A 14492-nucleotide genomic window follows, 5' to 3' on the forward strand; every position below is an offset into this window, starting at 1 on the left:
ATTCCACAAAGTCTGTTGTGCAAACATTTCTCATGTATAAACTTTTGTCTATATTATGTGCTGTGGATGATGAAAACCCTATTTTTTATTTTTATTTTTTACTGTTGAAGTTGTTGGACTATTTGCCCAGTGAACCCCTTTCACTTTTTACTTTTGAAAGACTTAGCCCTTTATCCTGATACTAACCTGATGCAAATCGATACAATTGGTGCAGGGATGTTACTTTAACCTCTTGAGACCCAAGCTTTTGTCTGGTGTGCTATTTGGGATAAGTAAGACCTAATAAGTATAATAACTAAACTTTGCCTTCGTACAGGAAGTTTGATTATTTGTGCTATGAGTTCTCGATTAGTTGTTTGTTAGTAGTGTAATTGTACAGCAGAATGTTTTTTTGTTTTTTTGTTTTTTTTTTTCATTAAAATGAGTGTAATGGGATTTTACCGAAAGATGGTATGGACAGTGTCCCTAAATATGGCTAATAGGTCAAAGATATAAAAAATATAGTATCATGGGTCTGAGAGGCAGAAATGCTATGTTCACATATGTGGACGCAGGGTCTTAAGAGGTCAAAGAAACATCCCTGCACCATTGCAAACACTTTTCAGTGTTAAGTTGTCCCTGCTCCAAATCTCTTAACAGTGTTCCAAGCCCAAAATTTAAAGCAATTTACATGTGATCAAACAGGTTAATATAGTTAAAAGTTGCTTCAAGAACTGATTTTAATTTGTGTTTTTATATTCGGAAAAACTACATCACAGTGTCATATAATGCACATTAGTTTTATTTATTAATCATACTGTACATCCAAAATAAACATTTTATTGTCACAATTGAAACAAAAATATTGCATTATAATTTAACCCATGTAATCATTCAGGTGGTAGATATTCAACATACAGTATGAGGGCATGATATGAGACCAACATAAAGTTTATCCTTCTCTCGCATTTTACCATTTTATACAACATCACTTGACTTAAATTAAAATATTTCAGAGATAATCATAAAAAAAACATGATTTCTGATTTTCTTCTTTTTATTTTCTTCACAAAGCTCCCTCTCTGTCCCCCAAAAGACAAACCAATAAATTTGTCTCCTTAGAGTAATAGACAAGTCAGATCCTCTTTTGCAGAAATTTACTGCAAGGCTCTTGGTTTTAGGCACAGATTCTATTGATCATTTGTTTGCCCATGTGTTAATAAATTACGCTTGCACACTCTAAAATGTTCTTAATGTTAGAACATGAAATATGAGTTAATATGGTCAATGTTAAAGGATTGTGATGACAGAAATAAAAACTGCCGATTAAAAATGTTTGAACACCCAACATTTTGACTTTTTCTGGTTTAATCTCAAGAAAAATATTCAGAATAGGGTATCATTCATTGAAAATAGCATGATTCCAATTTTTGGTAAAAGTATGGGGGGGGTGGCTGTTGTTTAGATTAGCATTTGATAAAGATATGTAATTTTGGACACATTTATAAGTGCTGAGTTACATCTTATAAAAGGACTGCTCAGTGTCTTAAAGGGCTGTTCAACAGATTTTACACAAGGATGTGTACAGGATGAGAACCAATAAGAAAGTAGACTCAGTTTTTTTGCTCTAGAGGAAGGAATTAGGATTTCCCAATTTGATGTCACTCTTTAATTTGGACTGTTGTGGAGCTCGATCGTTGTCACATCCCTGTCAAAGTAATAACTCTGAATCCAATTAAGATTAAACTATCAAATCAGTAACTACCAAGTTTAATAGTTAAATACAGTCTGCATTCTAGCACTTTCTGGTAGATTTGATCAATTGTTTTTGCGTGTGTTAGTACAACATTTGTCAGTGTGGTTCAAGCAAGCGCTCACATTCTTGTGTTGTCTATACTAAATGCTTGGTTAAAGACAGATGCATATTAAGGCTTGCTCACAACTTAGTTATTTAAATACATGGATCACAGTGTTTTGTGCTTCAAGTGATTTATCGCACTTAATATTTTTTTTTTACAATTTAATAACATCGACACAAAAACTTGATTCAGTCATGTCATTTTTTTTATTTACAATATTAATTAAAATTTGACCAACGTGCTCTAATATGGGGCGTTCAAACACTTTGAATGGCAGTGCATAATGTGTGAAAACTCGAGGTGAAATCATTAACGTTCTTCTCAATGATCCGCCAGAAGAGGTCACAAAAATACTTACCTTGCTGTATAAAATCTGGTCAGGAGTTCAAAGAGTACATTCAACAAGTCCTGTTGAAAGTCATACCTCTGGCCACAGTTGTAAGTCTGGTTGTAGTCATAACTAGCTAATACACAGTATTCAGGGAGAGAGGAACCAGAGAGGGTTTGTCACCCCACTAATGTTACCACAGGGTGTCAGCGGAGTCAAATAGCTACTGTGCATGGATCCTGAAGTGCTGCTGTTTGCCTTTGCAGAGAATCCACTAAGCGCAAAGGCTGCGTGAAAAAGCAGATGCGATGTAAGGGGGACCAGCTGAGTCCTAGGACATCACCCACCGAGGCAAGCACCTCGTGGATTAGCCAAGAGGCAGAGAAGCACGCGAGATAAGAGCCGGAAAAAAGGAGCTAAGTTGCAATCATTGTCTGTTACAGTCAGATTGGAAGCTAGCCGCTGGGCCCCATCTGCAGCCGCTCCTGCTTATGCTTATCCAGCCACTGTAAGATCTGCTGTTTGAGTTCCTTATTTGGCCTGATCTGGTCCATAGTTAGAGGGCTGCGATTGAAAGGGTCTGTCTGGTCACTGCAAAAGGACATGAGATTTTTTTTTTACCTACTTGTCTACAACACTTGGTCACAGAAATATCAAATCAAATGGATATGACCTTGAGAGAGTTTCAATGCTTTGCAATAACCAACCTGAGGAGATGCCTTGCTATTGTTGAGCGGTCGACTGTGACATTGGAGGAAGGGAGAAGCACAGGATCAAGCATTAGAGTAGACATGATGGGATCCAAGAACTCGTCTGGGGCATCTGAATATGTCTCCTCTTCCTGCTGCTGTCGGTCTGCATGTGACTGAAAAAAAAAACGAGAAATGATGATAGACCTTCAAACTGTACCCACTGTAAAGATTCAAAAAACACACGCCCTTTTCATCTATGGTAAACAGCTTTGAAAATAAATGACACCTTTATTTTATCAGCAAGGAGTCCAAAAGCCACGATCATGTCACCAGGCTTGTTTATCTTCTTCAGTACACGCACTGTTTGGGAGAAGAGAGTCGGCGAGTACGATCGTCCATCCTTTGGGACAGTGGCACAGAAATTTTCCTCATCTCTGCCATCACCAAGAACCAAGAATGGGAAAAAGGATGAGGTTTAAGAAATTATTCATGAAGGAATGATACTAGATTTAACAAAGAGCAGGGTCCACAACATACCCCAGGTTCAGGTAGATGGTACAGATGTCAGACACAAGCTGCTGGGGCTTGAAGTCAAACTCACTGAAGTCCTTGACTTTAAGGGCTCCCATCTTAGGACCCACCAGATGCTGCAGGAAATAGTTCAGCATGGAGATGATCCTCTCAGCCAGGAAGGGGTGCACAAAGATCCCCTTGATCTCTGGAAATGAGGAAAAAGTAGGGATGCTGAAGACTAACTTTTGAAGAATGCATCAATATGAAGAGTCATTTTTTTTCAGCCTGACCTGAGGTGAGGAAGGCCAGGGTGCCAATGGTCTCATTAGACATGATGTTGTGGAAGCGTCCCAGCTGTCCAAACATCTGCAGGCTGGACTCCTTCTCTCTCCGGGCATCAGGGGCCAGGCCTTCCCATTCTCCTCGATCCCGCTCAAGCTGCAGGATCTTGATTTTACTCAGGTACTAACAAACAAGTAGAAAGAGTATCGGCCTCATTCTTATAATTAGAAAAACACATTTCCTGAAAAGAAACTGTAACTGCAAAAAAATAAACAACTAACTCATCAGAAAAGTTTCACTGACATAACACTGAGGCAAGTTGAGACTATTGTCCTTTAGTAGGAATATAATGGCAAAGCTGAGCTAAGATCTGAAATAGGAATATAATGGCAAAGCTGAGTGGGTCACACATTGTTGTTTACCTGGATGGCCTCGTCCAGGAGGAAGATGGCATCATTCATTAAGAGGTTGAGGAACCTGAGGAACAGAGGGGGGTTCATGGCCTCCAGGTTCTCAGATGCATAGTGCGCCAAGTGCTGAAACAAGATATTAAAACAAATGAATGACATCCTGGTATCAATCTGCATTATGAACTTCTGTATCCCCATACCTGGAGGAAAATAAAAATGTAACGCCAAAAAAATACACTTGCAAATAGTCAAGATTGCAAGGCACCAACAACTATCCCAGCATGCACTGAGTGACAAAGCGAAATAACCTGAACAGTTTACCTGTCCATCACAGAGGTACAAGAGAATACTGGAGATTTTTTTTTATCTTGGCTCAGACGAGAGACAATTTGAAATGTGTGGTGAGCAAACAAGGCTGAAGTCTTCAGGGGATTTGATTTGCTTCTCATCACAAATAATGTCTGCCATCAATATAACTGCCTGATAATAGATTCTGTAATTTGTCTCATAGTCTATTAAGGTTTAAATGCACACCCACCACATATTAGTAACACCTTGTTTGTATTTTTTCCTCAGCAGCCGTTCATTCTGCCAATGTGTATATAAAACCAGCATTGCTGTGCAGTAGTTCAGTGTGTTATCAGACTGAATATGACAAAGAAATGTAATTCAACACAGAAAATAATTATGACAGGTCTAGATGTGAAGTATCTGCGAAGAATGCTCAATGCTGTCATCTTCTTACCTTAATGCTCTCTCTATAGTTCTCTTTGCCCCACATGTACTTGAGGATGGGGTACATGGGTCTTCTGTAGTTGAATTTCTGTTCAAACTGATGAGGATCACCTAAAACGGAGGAAAGAAATTTTAACTACATTTCCATCCACGACCAACACTAGCAGGTCATTGTTTCTACAATAAAAACCCTCCTCACCTGTAAATTCAATGTCTACAAACACAGTGATGAGGGCCTCAGCCAGCTGGGATGCATGTCTGTAAGAGCAGAAGACCCGCTCACGCTGGAACACGATTGGTTGAACAGCACCAGGAGCCAGCGGCTCCATGTGGGGCATCACCGCCTCTAAGACCTCTGCCAGCTTTGCTCGTAAATGGGGGTTCTTCATCCTGTGGTGCATATAAGGCAGGTAGGATTGAGGATTGCTGTTATGATACACTCTAAGAAAGAGTTTCAGAGAGTATCAGCCTCAGAGGAAAAGTATTAAGGCTTTTGTTTAATCTGGTATAGTAACTAGACCTTGGCATACTGCCACTTTCTCTTTCAGCTCTACCTTGCAAAACACCACTGCCACCACTGTACCTGGTGAGGACAGCCAGATGTTCCTGCCTTCACACATCTTCTGTCTGGTATCAGCTCATAAGCTTGTTTTTGATTTGTCCTCCACAACACAGCCACATTGAGTCTCTCCCCTCCTTATCCTTCACTCTTCTAAGAATCTGGATTACTTTTTACTGAATTTTTGTTCCATTTCAGTCTTTGTGAAACCTTGAGATTATGAAGTGTTTGTTGTCAGAGAAGCAGATCAAAAAGATCCCTTTTTCAGCTAATCTCTGGGAGGATTCTGGATAAAACACATGGAAAATAAAGTAAAAAAGAATCTCAATTCCCTTGGTGGATTTTTGATGAAGGTGAAAAGTTTTAAAAAGTTTTTTAAGGGCACCTCCTAAAGAAACGCTTGTTCTCGTCCCAAAATCGTTCACTTTAATGAGAACAGGCAACATATATATTTTACACCTTTTGACTGAGAGAGAAAGTCATGTACCTCTCTACGTTCCCCATGAAGACAGTAATGAAGTTAAGAATCTGCTCCAGACTTTCTGCAGACGTCTCCAAAACGTCGTCTGCAAATCGACGTAGGAAGATGAAAAAATCTCCCAAGTTATCAGCAAAAAACTCTGTCAAAGAGAAAACACACATAATAACTACTTTGTGTAGGAACGTTGGGTACAAAAATATAAAGTGTTTTACCAGATAAAATCCAAAAAGTAGACTTAAGTGTTTTAATATCTGATATGTTCTTTATGTAAGTTTAAGTTTTAAGAGGCAAGGAGCATTATACAACCTTGCATTGTACAGCCAATGTTTACCAAGTGAGCAATATGCAGGTATACCATCATGCACTGCAGTGCAGAGGAAGACAGAAAAGAGGAGCATGATCATCCCCGTATGATGTAATACTGTTTGTGTTACCAGTTCTTGTTCATAATAAAAGAAAATGGCACTTTTAGTGACACTTTCAGAACAGTGAGCAGTGTTAGATGTTAGATTCTCTGATGATGTTAGGCAGGAGACCATAGTCTAAGTGTACGACATACATGAAGAAGCTATGACCAAGAATACAAGCTCTCAGTGTTACATGTATTTATCTTTTTATTTATCTATATTTTATAATTTATCTATATTTTATATATATTTTACAATGCTAGCTACTGAGTTTGCCATGTATAGGGTAAGAGAGTTTTTTTGTGATTTTGAACCCATTAAGGTTTTCTGCTCTGCTTCTTTTTAGGGTAGTGGAAGGCGTGACCTACCTGGTACATAACACAGCATAGTATTCTGTAGGGAGGGCAGGGGAAAACTGAGTGCTACATGTTCAGGCCCCTGGTTCCCCACACCAAGCTGCACCAGCAGAGCGCCGGTGGAGGCTTGGAGGTTAAGGCAGCATTGCAGCATGGCCGGCTGCGTGGTTGCAGCTTTGGTTGACAGGTAAACAATCATCAGGCGCTCAAACTGCTCCATGAGCTGCTCTGACATGGGACTTCCTGAACGCTGGGCCTCTTGCCACGTCACCTGGAGCCGGTGGAGAGACTGGTTCATCTTCACCATCTGCTCATGGAGTCTGCACAGGGCATGTTACAGCAATGTGTGCAAAGACAACAAGACATCACAGGTTAATGTCAATGTAAGTATATTTCTGTTGCATCTATACATCACGTTGTGTGTTCGTGCTGTTTAAAGGTACAGTGTGTACCTGTGGAAGCCAAGATGCAGGGTGAGTTGTGTGAGGATGAGATTTTCAGTCAACAGACTGTAAGACTGTGCAGACTCCACAGGCTGCTGAGGGGGCACAGGGATCAGACAGGTCTCTTTGTCAAGACCTGGTAGAACAGATAAGCATGAGTCATGAAAAGTGTTCACATACTAAGATAAAGCATTGAGAGCGGTAGAAGAGAGGCTTATAGCCATTCATTGGCTTGTGTATTGACCTCTTGCATGCACATTTCGATTGCGTCTCTCCTCTTCGCTCAGCTCTTTGAGGGCGCTGTATGTGGGGTTGAAGGTCAGCAGTTTGGGCGAGCGAGGTTTGCAGAACGGCTGACACAGTTTCAGAAGTGCTGCACCCAGGTTCAAGAAGAAAGCATCTGAGGCGTACATCTGGAAGAAGATCTCTGGCATCTGATTGGCCCAGATCTTTGCCCTGCCAGCGTTAGCATGCAGACAACTACCCAACCACGAAAGCAGCAAGTGGCGGGTCTCCCCGGATCGCTGGAGCAGGTTTTTCAAGATTTGGTGCAGCTTATCATGAAACTGGCCCATAAACTGCAACACAAAGGGTTATTCGTTGTATGTTGGTCATTTTTGAGTTTCATCTTTTGAAAAAGGAAACATTCTCACACATAGGTGGGAATGTATTCTTTTGGGACTCTTTTTACCTGGTGGATGTTGGCCTCCTGGACTTTTGTCTCCTGAGCACTGGAGCGGGCGGGGTTCAGGAAGTAGCCATGTCCCTCCACCACACCCGGGGTTTTTAACAAACAGGAGATACTCAGCACTGCTCCCAGTAGAGTCTTCTGGTACTGCAAACCATTGGCTGGGTCTTTTGGCTGAATGTGCTCCACCAATACCTTTAAACAAGAACATAAAGAAATGTTGGAGGAATCAGAAAGTTGAAGGCAGTGAAATAAAAATGAGAAGGATTGTGGTAATACTTTGGGTTATTTTGCCATTACTGTGTGTTTGATCATTGACTTACTGCATATTTTTGTAAATACTGAATGAGTGGACAGGTTAACATAGTGGTACATATCTCTGTGTGTCTTCTGACCTTGGCAATATCTTTATGGTGGCTGAAATACAGCAGAACATCCAGGTAGGAGTAGAGGACAGGCTGACACAGGTCCAGGTCTTTGATGCGTCCATGGAAGATATCAAACACTGGCACTATCACTTCCTCGAAGGTGCGCACCTCCTGGTCAGAGAGGAGGCCAGCAATGGCCTCCTCCACAAACTCAATCACCTCCTCTGGCTCTGAAACACAGATTGTGAAAAACATGGATAAGAGAAAACCCAAAAAACTCAGGGGAAAGATTTAACCCAGACAAAGTGAGGAGTAGCTATGAAACAAATGCACCAAGAAGACAGCAGTGAGGGCTACAGTGACCCAATCCTGAACCTACGTGCTCCACTGAAGCTTTCCAGTAGAAGGTCAAGAAGTTGCTCGTAGATATTCTGGTTGACATAGATTTCTGGGGTGAGCAGAACTGTTCTCGTGTTAGAGACTGTCAGGTTCTTGCAGCGAACAGCAAACGACAGTAACTTCTCTGGTACCTTTGTCACCTGGTGTGTAGATAAAGCAAAGCAAGCCATCAAATCATGGAAGCACATGAGTCAGTTTTATGTGGTAATCAAAGGGAAAAGTGTGTAATCGGTTGACAATTTATCACTGCAAAGTGATACAATTACAGCTCTTTGGGGGAGACCAACCTCTTCTTTGGCTCTCTGGTAGCAAGCAAATAGATAAGGGATAGCACGCTTCTCCCCAGCATCACGATCAGCGGACAGGTTAACAGCGCTGCATGATGTCATGTAGATGAGGTGGTTTCCTGGCTCGAGCAGGAGCAGGCGGTTAAACAGAGCCTGGAGAAGAGAGTGGCCCAATTACTCACAACTACTAATGTTAACATTCCTGGCATCTGATGAGTCATAGCTTGCTAGTGACCTGTTCTATGTTGTCCATGTCCAACCAATCCTGTCCATCCAGGTCTGCAGCCATCTCCTCCAGGTAAACACAGCGAGGAGGGATCCCATTGCCTCCTCTCAGACTGGGGTCACCTACAGGGAAATCAATACAGGTTCCATAAAAACATTTTTTTCCCTTTAATATAGCAAAAAAAAAGACACTTTGAAAATCAGCATTACAATTGAGTAAGTGTAGTAAAACCATGAACTATTCAAGTTACCACAGGAATAAATATGGTAATACATAATCTAACAGGCAGTATGTGATTTAGCTTTCTTTTTTTTTTTTAAATGAGGCAGAAGGGGAAATCATGAATGGCCTTAATGTAAAAATATGGGGGGCTTTTGGCCAACATTTCCAGTGCACACCATGACTCACACTTGAGCAGCCATCCCACAGTGAAGATTCACAATGTGCAAGGTCTTGTTATTGTCATTAAGAGTGGTGAGTCATGTGTTGCAGTACTTACTGGAAACTTGACATTTAAGACAGCTATGAACATCACATAACACCCCAAGAAAAACAAAGCATCTATACTGAAACCGAACTATAACTTGAGAAATCTGTCAGTTTGATGCCCCTTCAGACAGAAAGAAAGGGGAAACCGTTTACTGGTAATGTGAAAGGGAAAATGGGCATTCTGACTTTGCAGTCTCCATCTTAACCTAAGGCTACCATGCTGGCCTAAGTGCGCAGCTTATTCCAGAAATTGATGTCATAACCACACTTCTACTACAAGCTTAGAATTACTTTATGACCTTAGAGATGCATGTTGGAAAACCCCTGCCTGCCCCACTCCAGGCTCAGACCCCGAAAAAAGTCCCAATATATCTTCAGATTCCAGCACAAACTCTATCTGTACTGACATACATACTCAATAAACCAGCTCTACTGTAGTTAACTGTGTGATACGGTTGATGCAATAATTGTTTGTCTTGGCGAAAACATTTTTTGAGGCAATGGAATTGTAGTTACACTCCCCTTGTGACACTGCTGAGCTGTTTTGATCCAGAGATAAGTCGCAGTTTTGCTCTATGATGATTCGACAGCACCACTCAGTAGGGGTGCACTGATCACAATTTTCTGGCCGATCACTGATCTCTAAAAAGCCTGACCTGCCGATACCGATTTGGGCTGATACCGATTTTTATTTTTTATAACTGACAGAATAGACCTTCAATATTCCAACCTTATTTCATTGAAAATGATTGTAAGATACTTGTGAAACAATAAAATCTTTATGTTTTCACTTAAACAACCAATAAAGTGTCCTGAGTTTTAGGTCTGACAGCAAAAAGCAACAATGGAGGTATATAAGATTAGTTTCATATGTAAGGATGGGCTGATCACCAATCACCCATCATTACTACTCAGTTTATTTGTTCCAGGGGAAGCAAGGGGCAACAAAAATCCCGACAAAGACACCAAAATGGCCAAACCAGTGCTCCTATGTGTATCACTTTGAATATAGTCACTACAAGGAATTATGGGTCACTTTTTAGTCTCTCCTTTTGCAAACTAGCATATTCTATTTAAGAGGGAAATAAAGAAGCTATAATCCCCAGCTATTACAAACATATCTGAGGTCAGTGAGGAACCTTCAGAACTAAAAAGGACTACTTGGCTCCTGTAGGTACAAGACCTAAATCAGAACTTCTGATTAAAGAAGCCTTGGAGTTAAATTGTAGTTTTCTCACTTAATCAAATTCAAGCGACATCCTGTGCTCTATAGACAGAGCCACTGTCATCCGAGAGAGGCCACTCTCAGGTGGATCAAAATGTTTTCTTACAGGTTAAAGGCAGTGGCGTTTTCTCCCGGAGGCCAAGGGAAGCCATGCTTCCTCTCTTTTTTTAGACTGTAGCTGTGATTTAATGAAAATATTCCTTTTTAACAGTTTCGATACTTCTTCTGTGTTTTGTCACTATCATCTCTTCCTTATTTCTCTCCTCTAGTTATTGAGCATTTTACAATGTGTAAAACAGCGCCCTCGTAAATGTTCTGTGGCGAATGCGTGGTGAAAATACGATACTGCACGCTGTTGTCCGCGAGGAAGCCTAGCTGAGTTGGCATCCCTTGGTGAAAAAAAAAAGAATGATTAACCAATCAGATGAGGCCGTGGTCATGACACTGCTCATCTGTGATTGACCAAGACTGTGCCAAGGGAAGCCACCCCGTCTTTGGCCTCAAACCAATCAAATCACAGTATCGTCATCATCGAGCCACTGAATGAAATCAGGGAGGTTGGCACATTAGCAGTGTGCGTGAAGCGGCCGCTTGTGTGTTTAAGTGGGCGGTTGAATGAATTAATAAGATGTTTAAGCTAAGTCAAGAGGACAATGTACATGTGTGAATGAGTGAGTGAGGGTGGGAGAGCTAAAGGGCGTGTGTCGGTGTTCAAAGTAAGTAAAACGAGCGCTCTCTGGGCACTCTAACAGGTCCGTTACATGAAATAGCGATACAAACTGCAACATAGCCTTTTATGTACCCCACTCCCTAAAAAAATACAGATAACCAGATAACAGGCTTTGTCTCACTTGGCTTCCTCAAAAAAAATCTCCACGCCACGCCACTGGTTAAAGGTGATAACTCAGAAAAATTGTCCAAAGCGTGACAGAAAAACACTTCTGACAGTATCAATTTGTCTTTCACCTTTACTCTATTTAAACTTTTATCTACAAGAAACTGAACTACTCTAATATTGTAGTTTACCAGTAAGTGATGGAACTTATTGCACACTGGATGCTAAGGCTAACAGATGCTGTTTAAGAAGTAGTGTTAGTATTAGTTTATTGTCCCCATGAGGAAGTTGTGTTGCATCTTAATAAAGCTAAGATGTAGGCAAACATGCAGTAAAAAGAGACAATAAATTACACAGTAATGTCAGATTGTTACTTTTTTTACTTACTGTTGTCCAGAGTGATGAGGAAAATTCTCTGGATCATGTGATTGACATTGAGCTGTTCACAGAGCTCCTGACGGGACCGGAACGAGCGGCTGATCTCTGCCACAGAGTCGTCATTTTCATCTACGCTGTCTGATACAGAGTTTTCTGACTCAGACTGGCTCTCTCCCGAGTCCTCCACTGAGATGGAAACAGAATTAGAACAAAATTACAAAAAAGACAAACAATGTTGTCTTTATCACTGAAGTAAGGTGGGAAATTCTATTACAGTTTATGATTTGTTTTGTAAAGGAATGCGCACTGCACATTTGACTCTATGATCCCCAGAGTGATAGTTCGATAATGTGCTTCATATTGGAGGATGCAGTAGCTCTTAAAACTCACATGGTGGTTCAGCAGACTGTTGTGGTTTCTGGCCTGATGCAAACTGCTTGGCATCAGCCAGTGAGCTGAAGAGGGCAGCAAAGGGGTTGCAGGATATGTTCTGGTTGTTGTTGCCCTGGTCAGTCATCTCATTTGGGCTTAACACTCACTCCATTCAAGATCCCCACCTTCCAGTACAGACAGTTCAGTGTGATGTAATGACTCAAAACTGACAATGTCTATGATACAGCAAATATAGATAATATAATCATTTTGACTAAGCAGAACGAATATGAGAATAAATATGCAATATTGCATTTATATCATGCTTTCCCTTGTCTTCTTGAAACGTACATCCAGGATTTGGTATACTTTCAATCAGACGATGTCCTCTTAAAAAGATTTTTTTCTGTTCATTCAACCATTCATCACATTTCGATAACTGGTCAGAGAATACTTTCCCAAATTTTCTACATGTAGTGGCTAATTTCTTTGCAAACTTATGACAGTAAATTGAGTATTTTCCAGATTGTGAACGAATCTGTTGACATTACGCAGCTCCAGGATGCTGCAAATTCAACTGCCATTTTACTACATCCTCTTTCCTAAACCTACGTTAGCCTCAGTTTCTCTCACCTCTGACGTAGTACAAAACTTTTGAGAATGACATTGAGAAATTTCAATAAAACGACTACTCCTGGTAACATTTTGACACTGAGCAGTGAACATATGGGCTGTCAGTGCCCACTGTATCTGGGGCTCAACGTTACATGTGTCGATACAGATTGATATCTTGAGTTTAGTTCAGCACCACATACTTAACTCGTGTCACTCCTCAGAGCTAAATGACTGTTAGCCACCATTACATTTACTCAAAGTGACATGTCACCTGTCACTCTGGAAAATAATCAGCAGCGGAAGCTACTTGATACCCCTGAGCTGACTCGCTAACTTGGCTAGTAGCTGTGACCGTCAGGAAACAGGGCTAGTTAGCTGGTTAGCTAGCTTGAGTGGTAGCAGGCTAAGCTGTTATGGGGTCACCACGACTCTATTTCTCCTCAGATTTTTGTAAAGTATTTCACGAATGGTGAGTATTATTACCCTACAAGCAATATTACAACGATCGAGACAGATGTCGTACCTGGTGGACGGGAAGAAGTGTGTGTTTTTAATCTGAAAAATTGCTTCTACGAAATCAGGAACAGCTCCTCGGTAAATTGTAATTGTAAACGTCATCAAAATGGGACGGGGCTCTGCTTTGCTGAGTAACTTTTACAAAAAAAGAAAACAATTTTTAGAAAATATTTCAAAGGAAAAACAGCACCTCGTGTGACATGATTATGGATGCCAAACGTAAGCAAATTAATCAACAGTGCGGGATATTTTATTTATTTATATATTTAAAAATGACTGAGAAAAATCCACCTTTACATGCTCAAATTAGATTTCCAATTACTACTGGAAGAAGATTTTTTTTTAATTTTATTTTATTTTATTGTCTGGAAGACATACATATATATTTTTTTCATAAACAGATTTTTTTTTAATGCAAAAGTCTCTGTGTGTAGAAAATTAAAATGGAGCTAATTGGGCAAATATAATGTCCAGGCGGATTGTGAGCATATGAACGCACCTGTCTCCTTCTCATTCTCTTCAGTCTCAGTGGGCTGTAAATCATACAAGACATGCATGGAGTTTGTGGATAAAATATACAAAGATGATGCGAATGATACAGTATCACAAACAAGATAACTTTACAAGCCACAGTGTGACTTTTTTTTGATGTATGCTTATCGTCAGCAGAGGGCAGCAGCAGACTGCATCTCTGGCTCTACGAAAAAAAAGAGCATTCCTCTTTCCAGTATCAATGCAGTTGTAGTTAAGTTATTTAAGGGATGCAGTTAATGGGGGTCAACAACAGTAAAAATGGTGGGAATTCAATTTCATCTTGAGGTTTTTTTTTTTTTTTAACTTGATTAAATTGCTACTGTGACACTTTGGTGTGATCTTTTTTACAGATTTATTTCCGTGTTTCCCTTGCTTTGTGTTTTAGCTTTACATTTATGGACTAAGTGATCCTAGATTTCTATTCTTTGTAACCTCATTCACTCAAGTTCATTCTGCATTCTGCAGTTGTGTGATCCTTTCTTAACTGTGTTGCTGTCATTCTTGACTTTTCTCACA

At 40.4% G+C, this 14492-nt stretch overlaps 1 protein-coding gene across 1 annotated transcript; it reads right to left on the reverse strand.

The window, feature by feature from the left end:
* Positions 1-808: 808 nt before the first annotated feature.
* On the reverse strand, positions 809-13563 carry ube4a (ubiquitination factor E4A (UFD2 homolog, yeast)). Its single transcript, XM_074679955.1, has 20 exons — positions 13450-13563; positions 12330-12496; positions 11949-12125; positions 9022-9134; positions 8787-8939; positions 8480-8639; positions 8128-8330; positions 7736-7927; positions 7289-7622; positions 7054-7180; positions 6614-6921; positions 5845-5977; positions 4998-5188; positions 4809-4909; positions 4076-4189; positions 3662-3836; positions 3396-3576; positions 3145-3292; positions 2874-3031; positions 809-2757 (listed from the first exon to the last, which is right to left on the reverse strand). Exons 2-20 carry the CDS (start codon positions 12454-12456, stop codon positions 2622-2624), a joined length of 3231 nt encoding a protein of 1076 aa, XP_074536056.1. The 5' UTR covers positions 12457-12496; positions 13450-13563; the 3' UTR covers positions 809-2621.
* Positions 13564-14492: the final 929 nt, after the last annotated feature.

Source organism: Halichoeres trimaculatus, unplaced genomic scaffold, assembly GCF_033239565.1.
Source record: "Halichoeres trimaculatus isolate MK-OKI-2021-1 unplaced genomic scaffold, fHalTri1.1 fHalTri1_scaffold_9, whole genome shotgun sequence".
Classification (NCBI taxonomy): domain Eukaryota; kingdom Metazoa; phylum Chordata; class Actinopteri; order Labriformes; family Labridae; genus Halichoeres; species Halichoeres trimaculatus.

Coding starts and splice junctions, on each gene's coding strand:
- ube4a (XM_074679955.1), bottom strand. CDS start 12,456: ATGACTGACCAGGGCAACAACAACCAGAACATATCCTGCAACCCCTTT. Junction 8,640..8,786: donor ACCAGAGAGCCAAAGAAGAG/GTTGGTCTCCCC, acceptor TCTACACACCAG/GTGACAAAGGTACCAGAGAA. Junction 6,922..7,053: donor CTGCATCTTGGCTTCCACAG/GTACACACTGTA, acceptor TGCCCTGTGCAG/ACTCCATGAGCAGATGGTGA.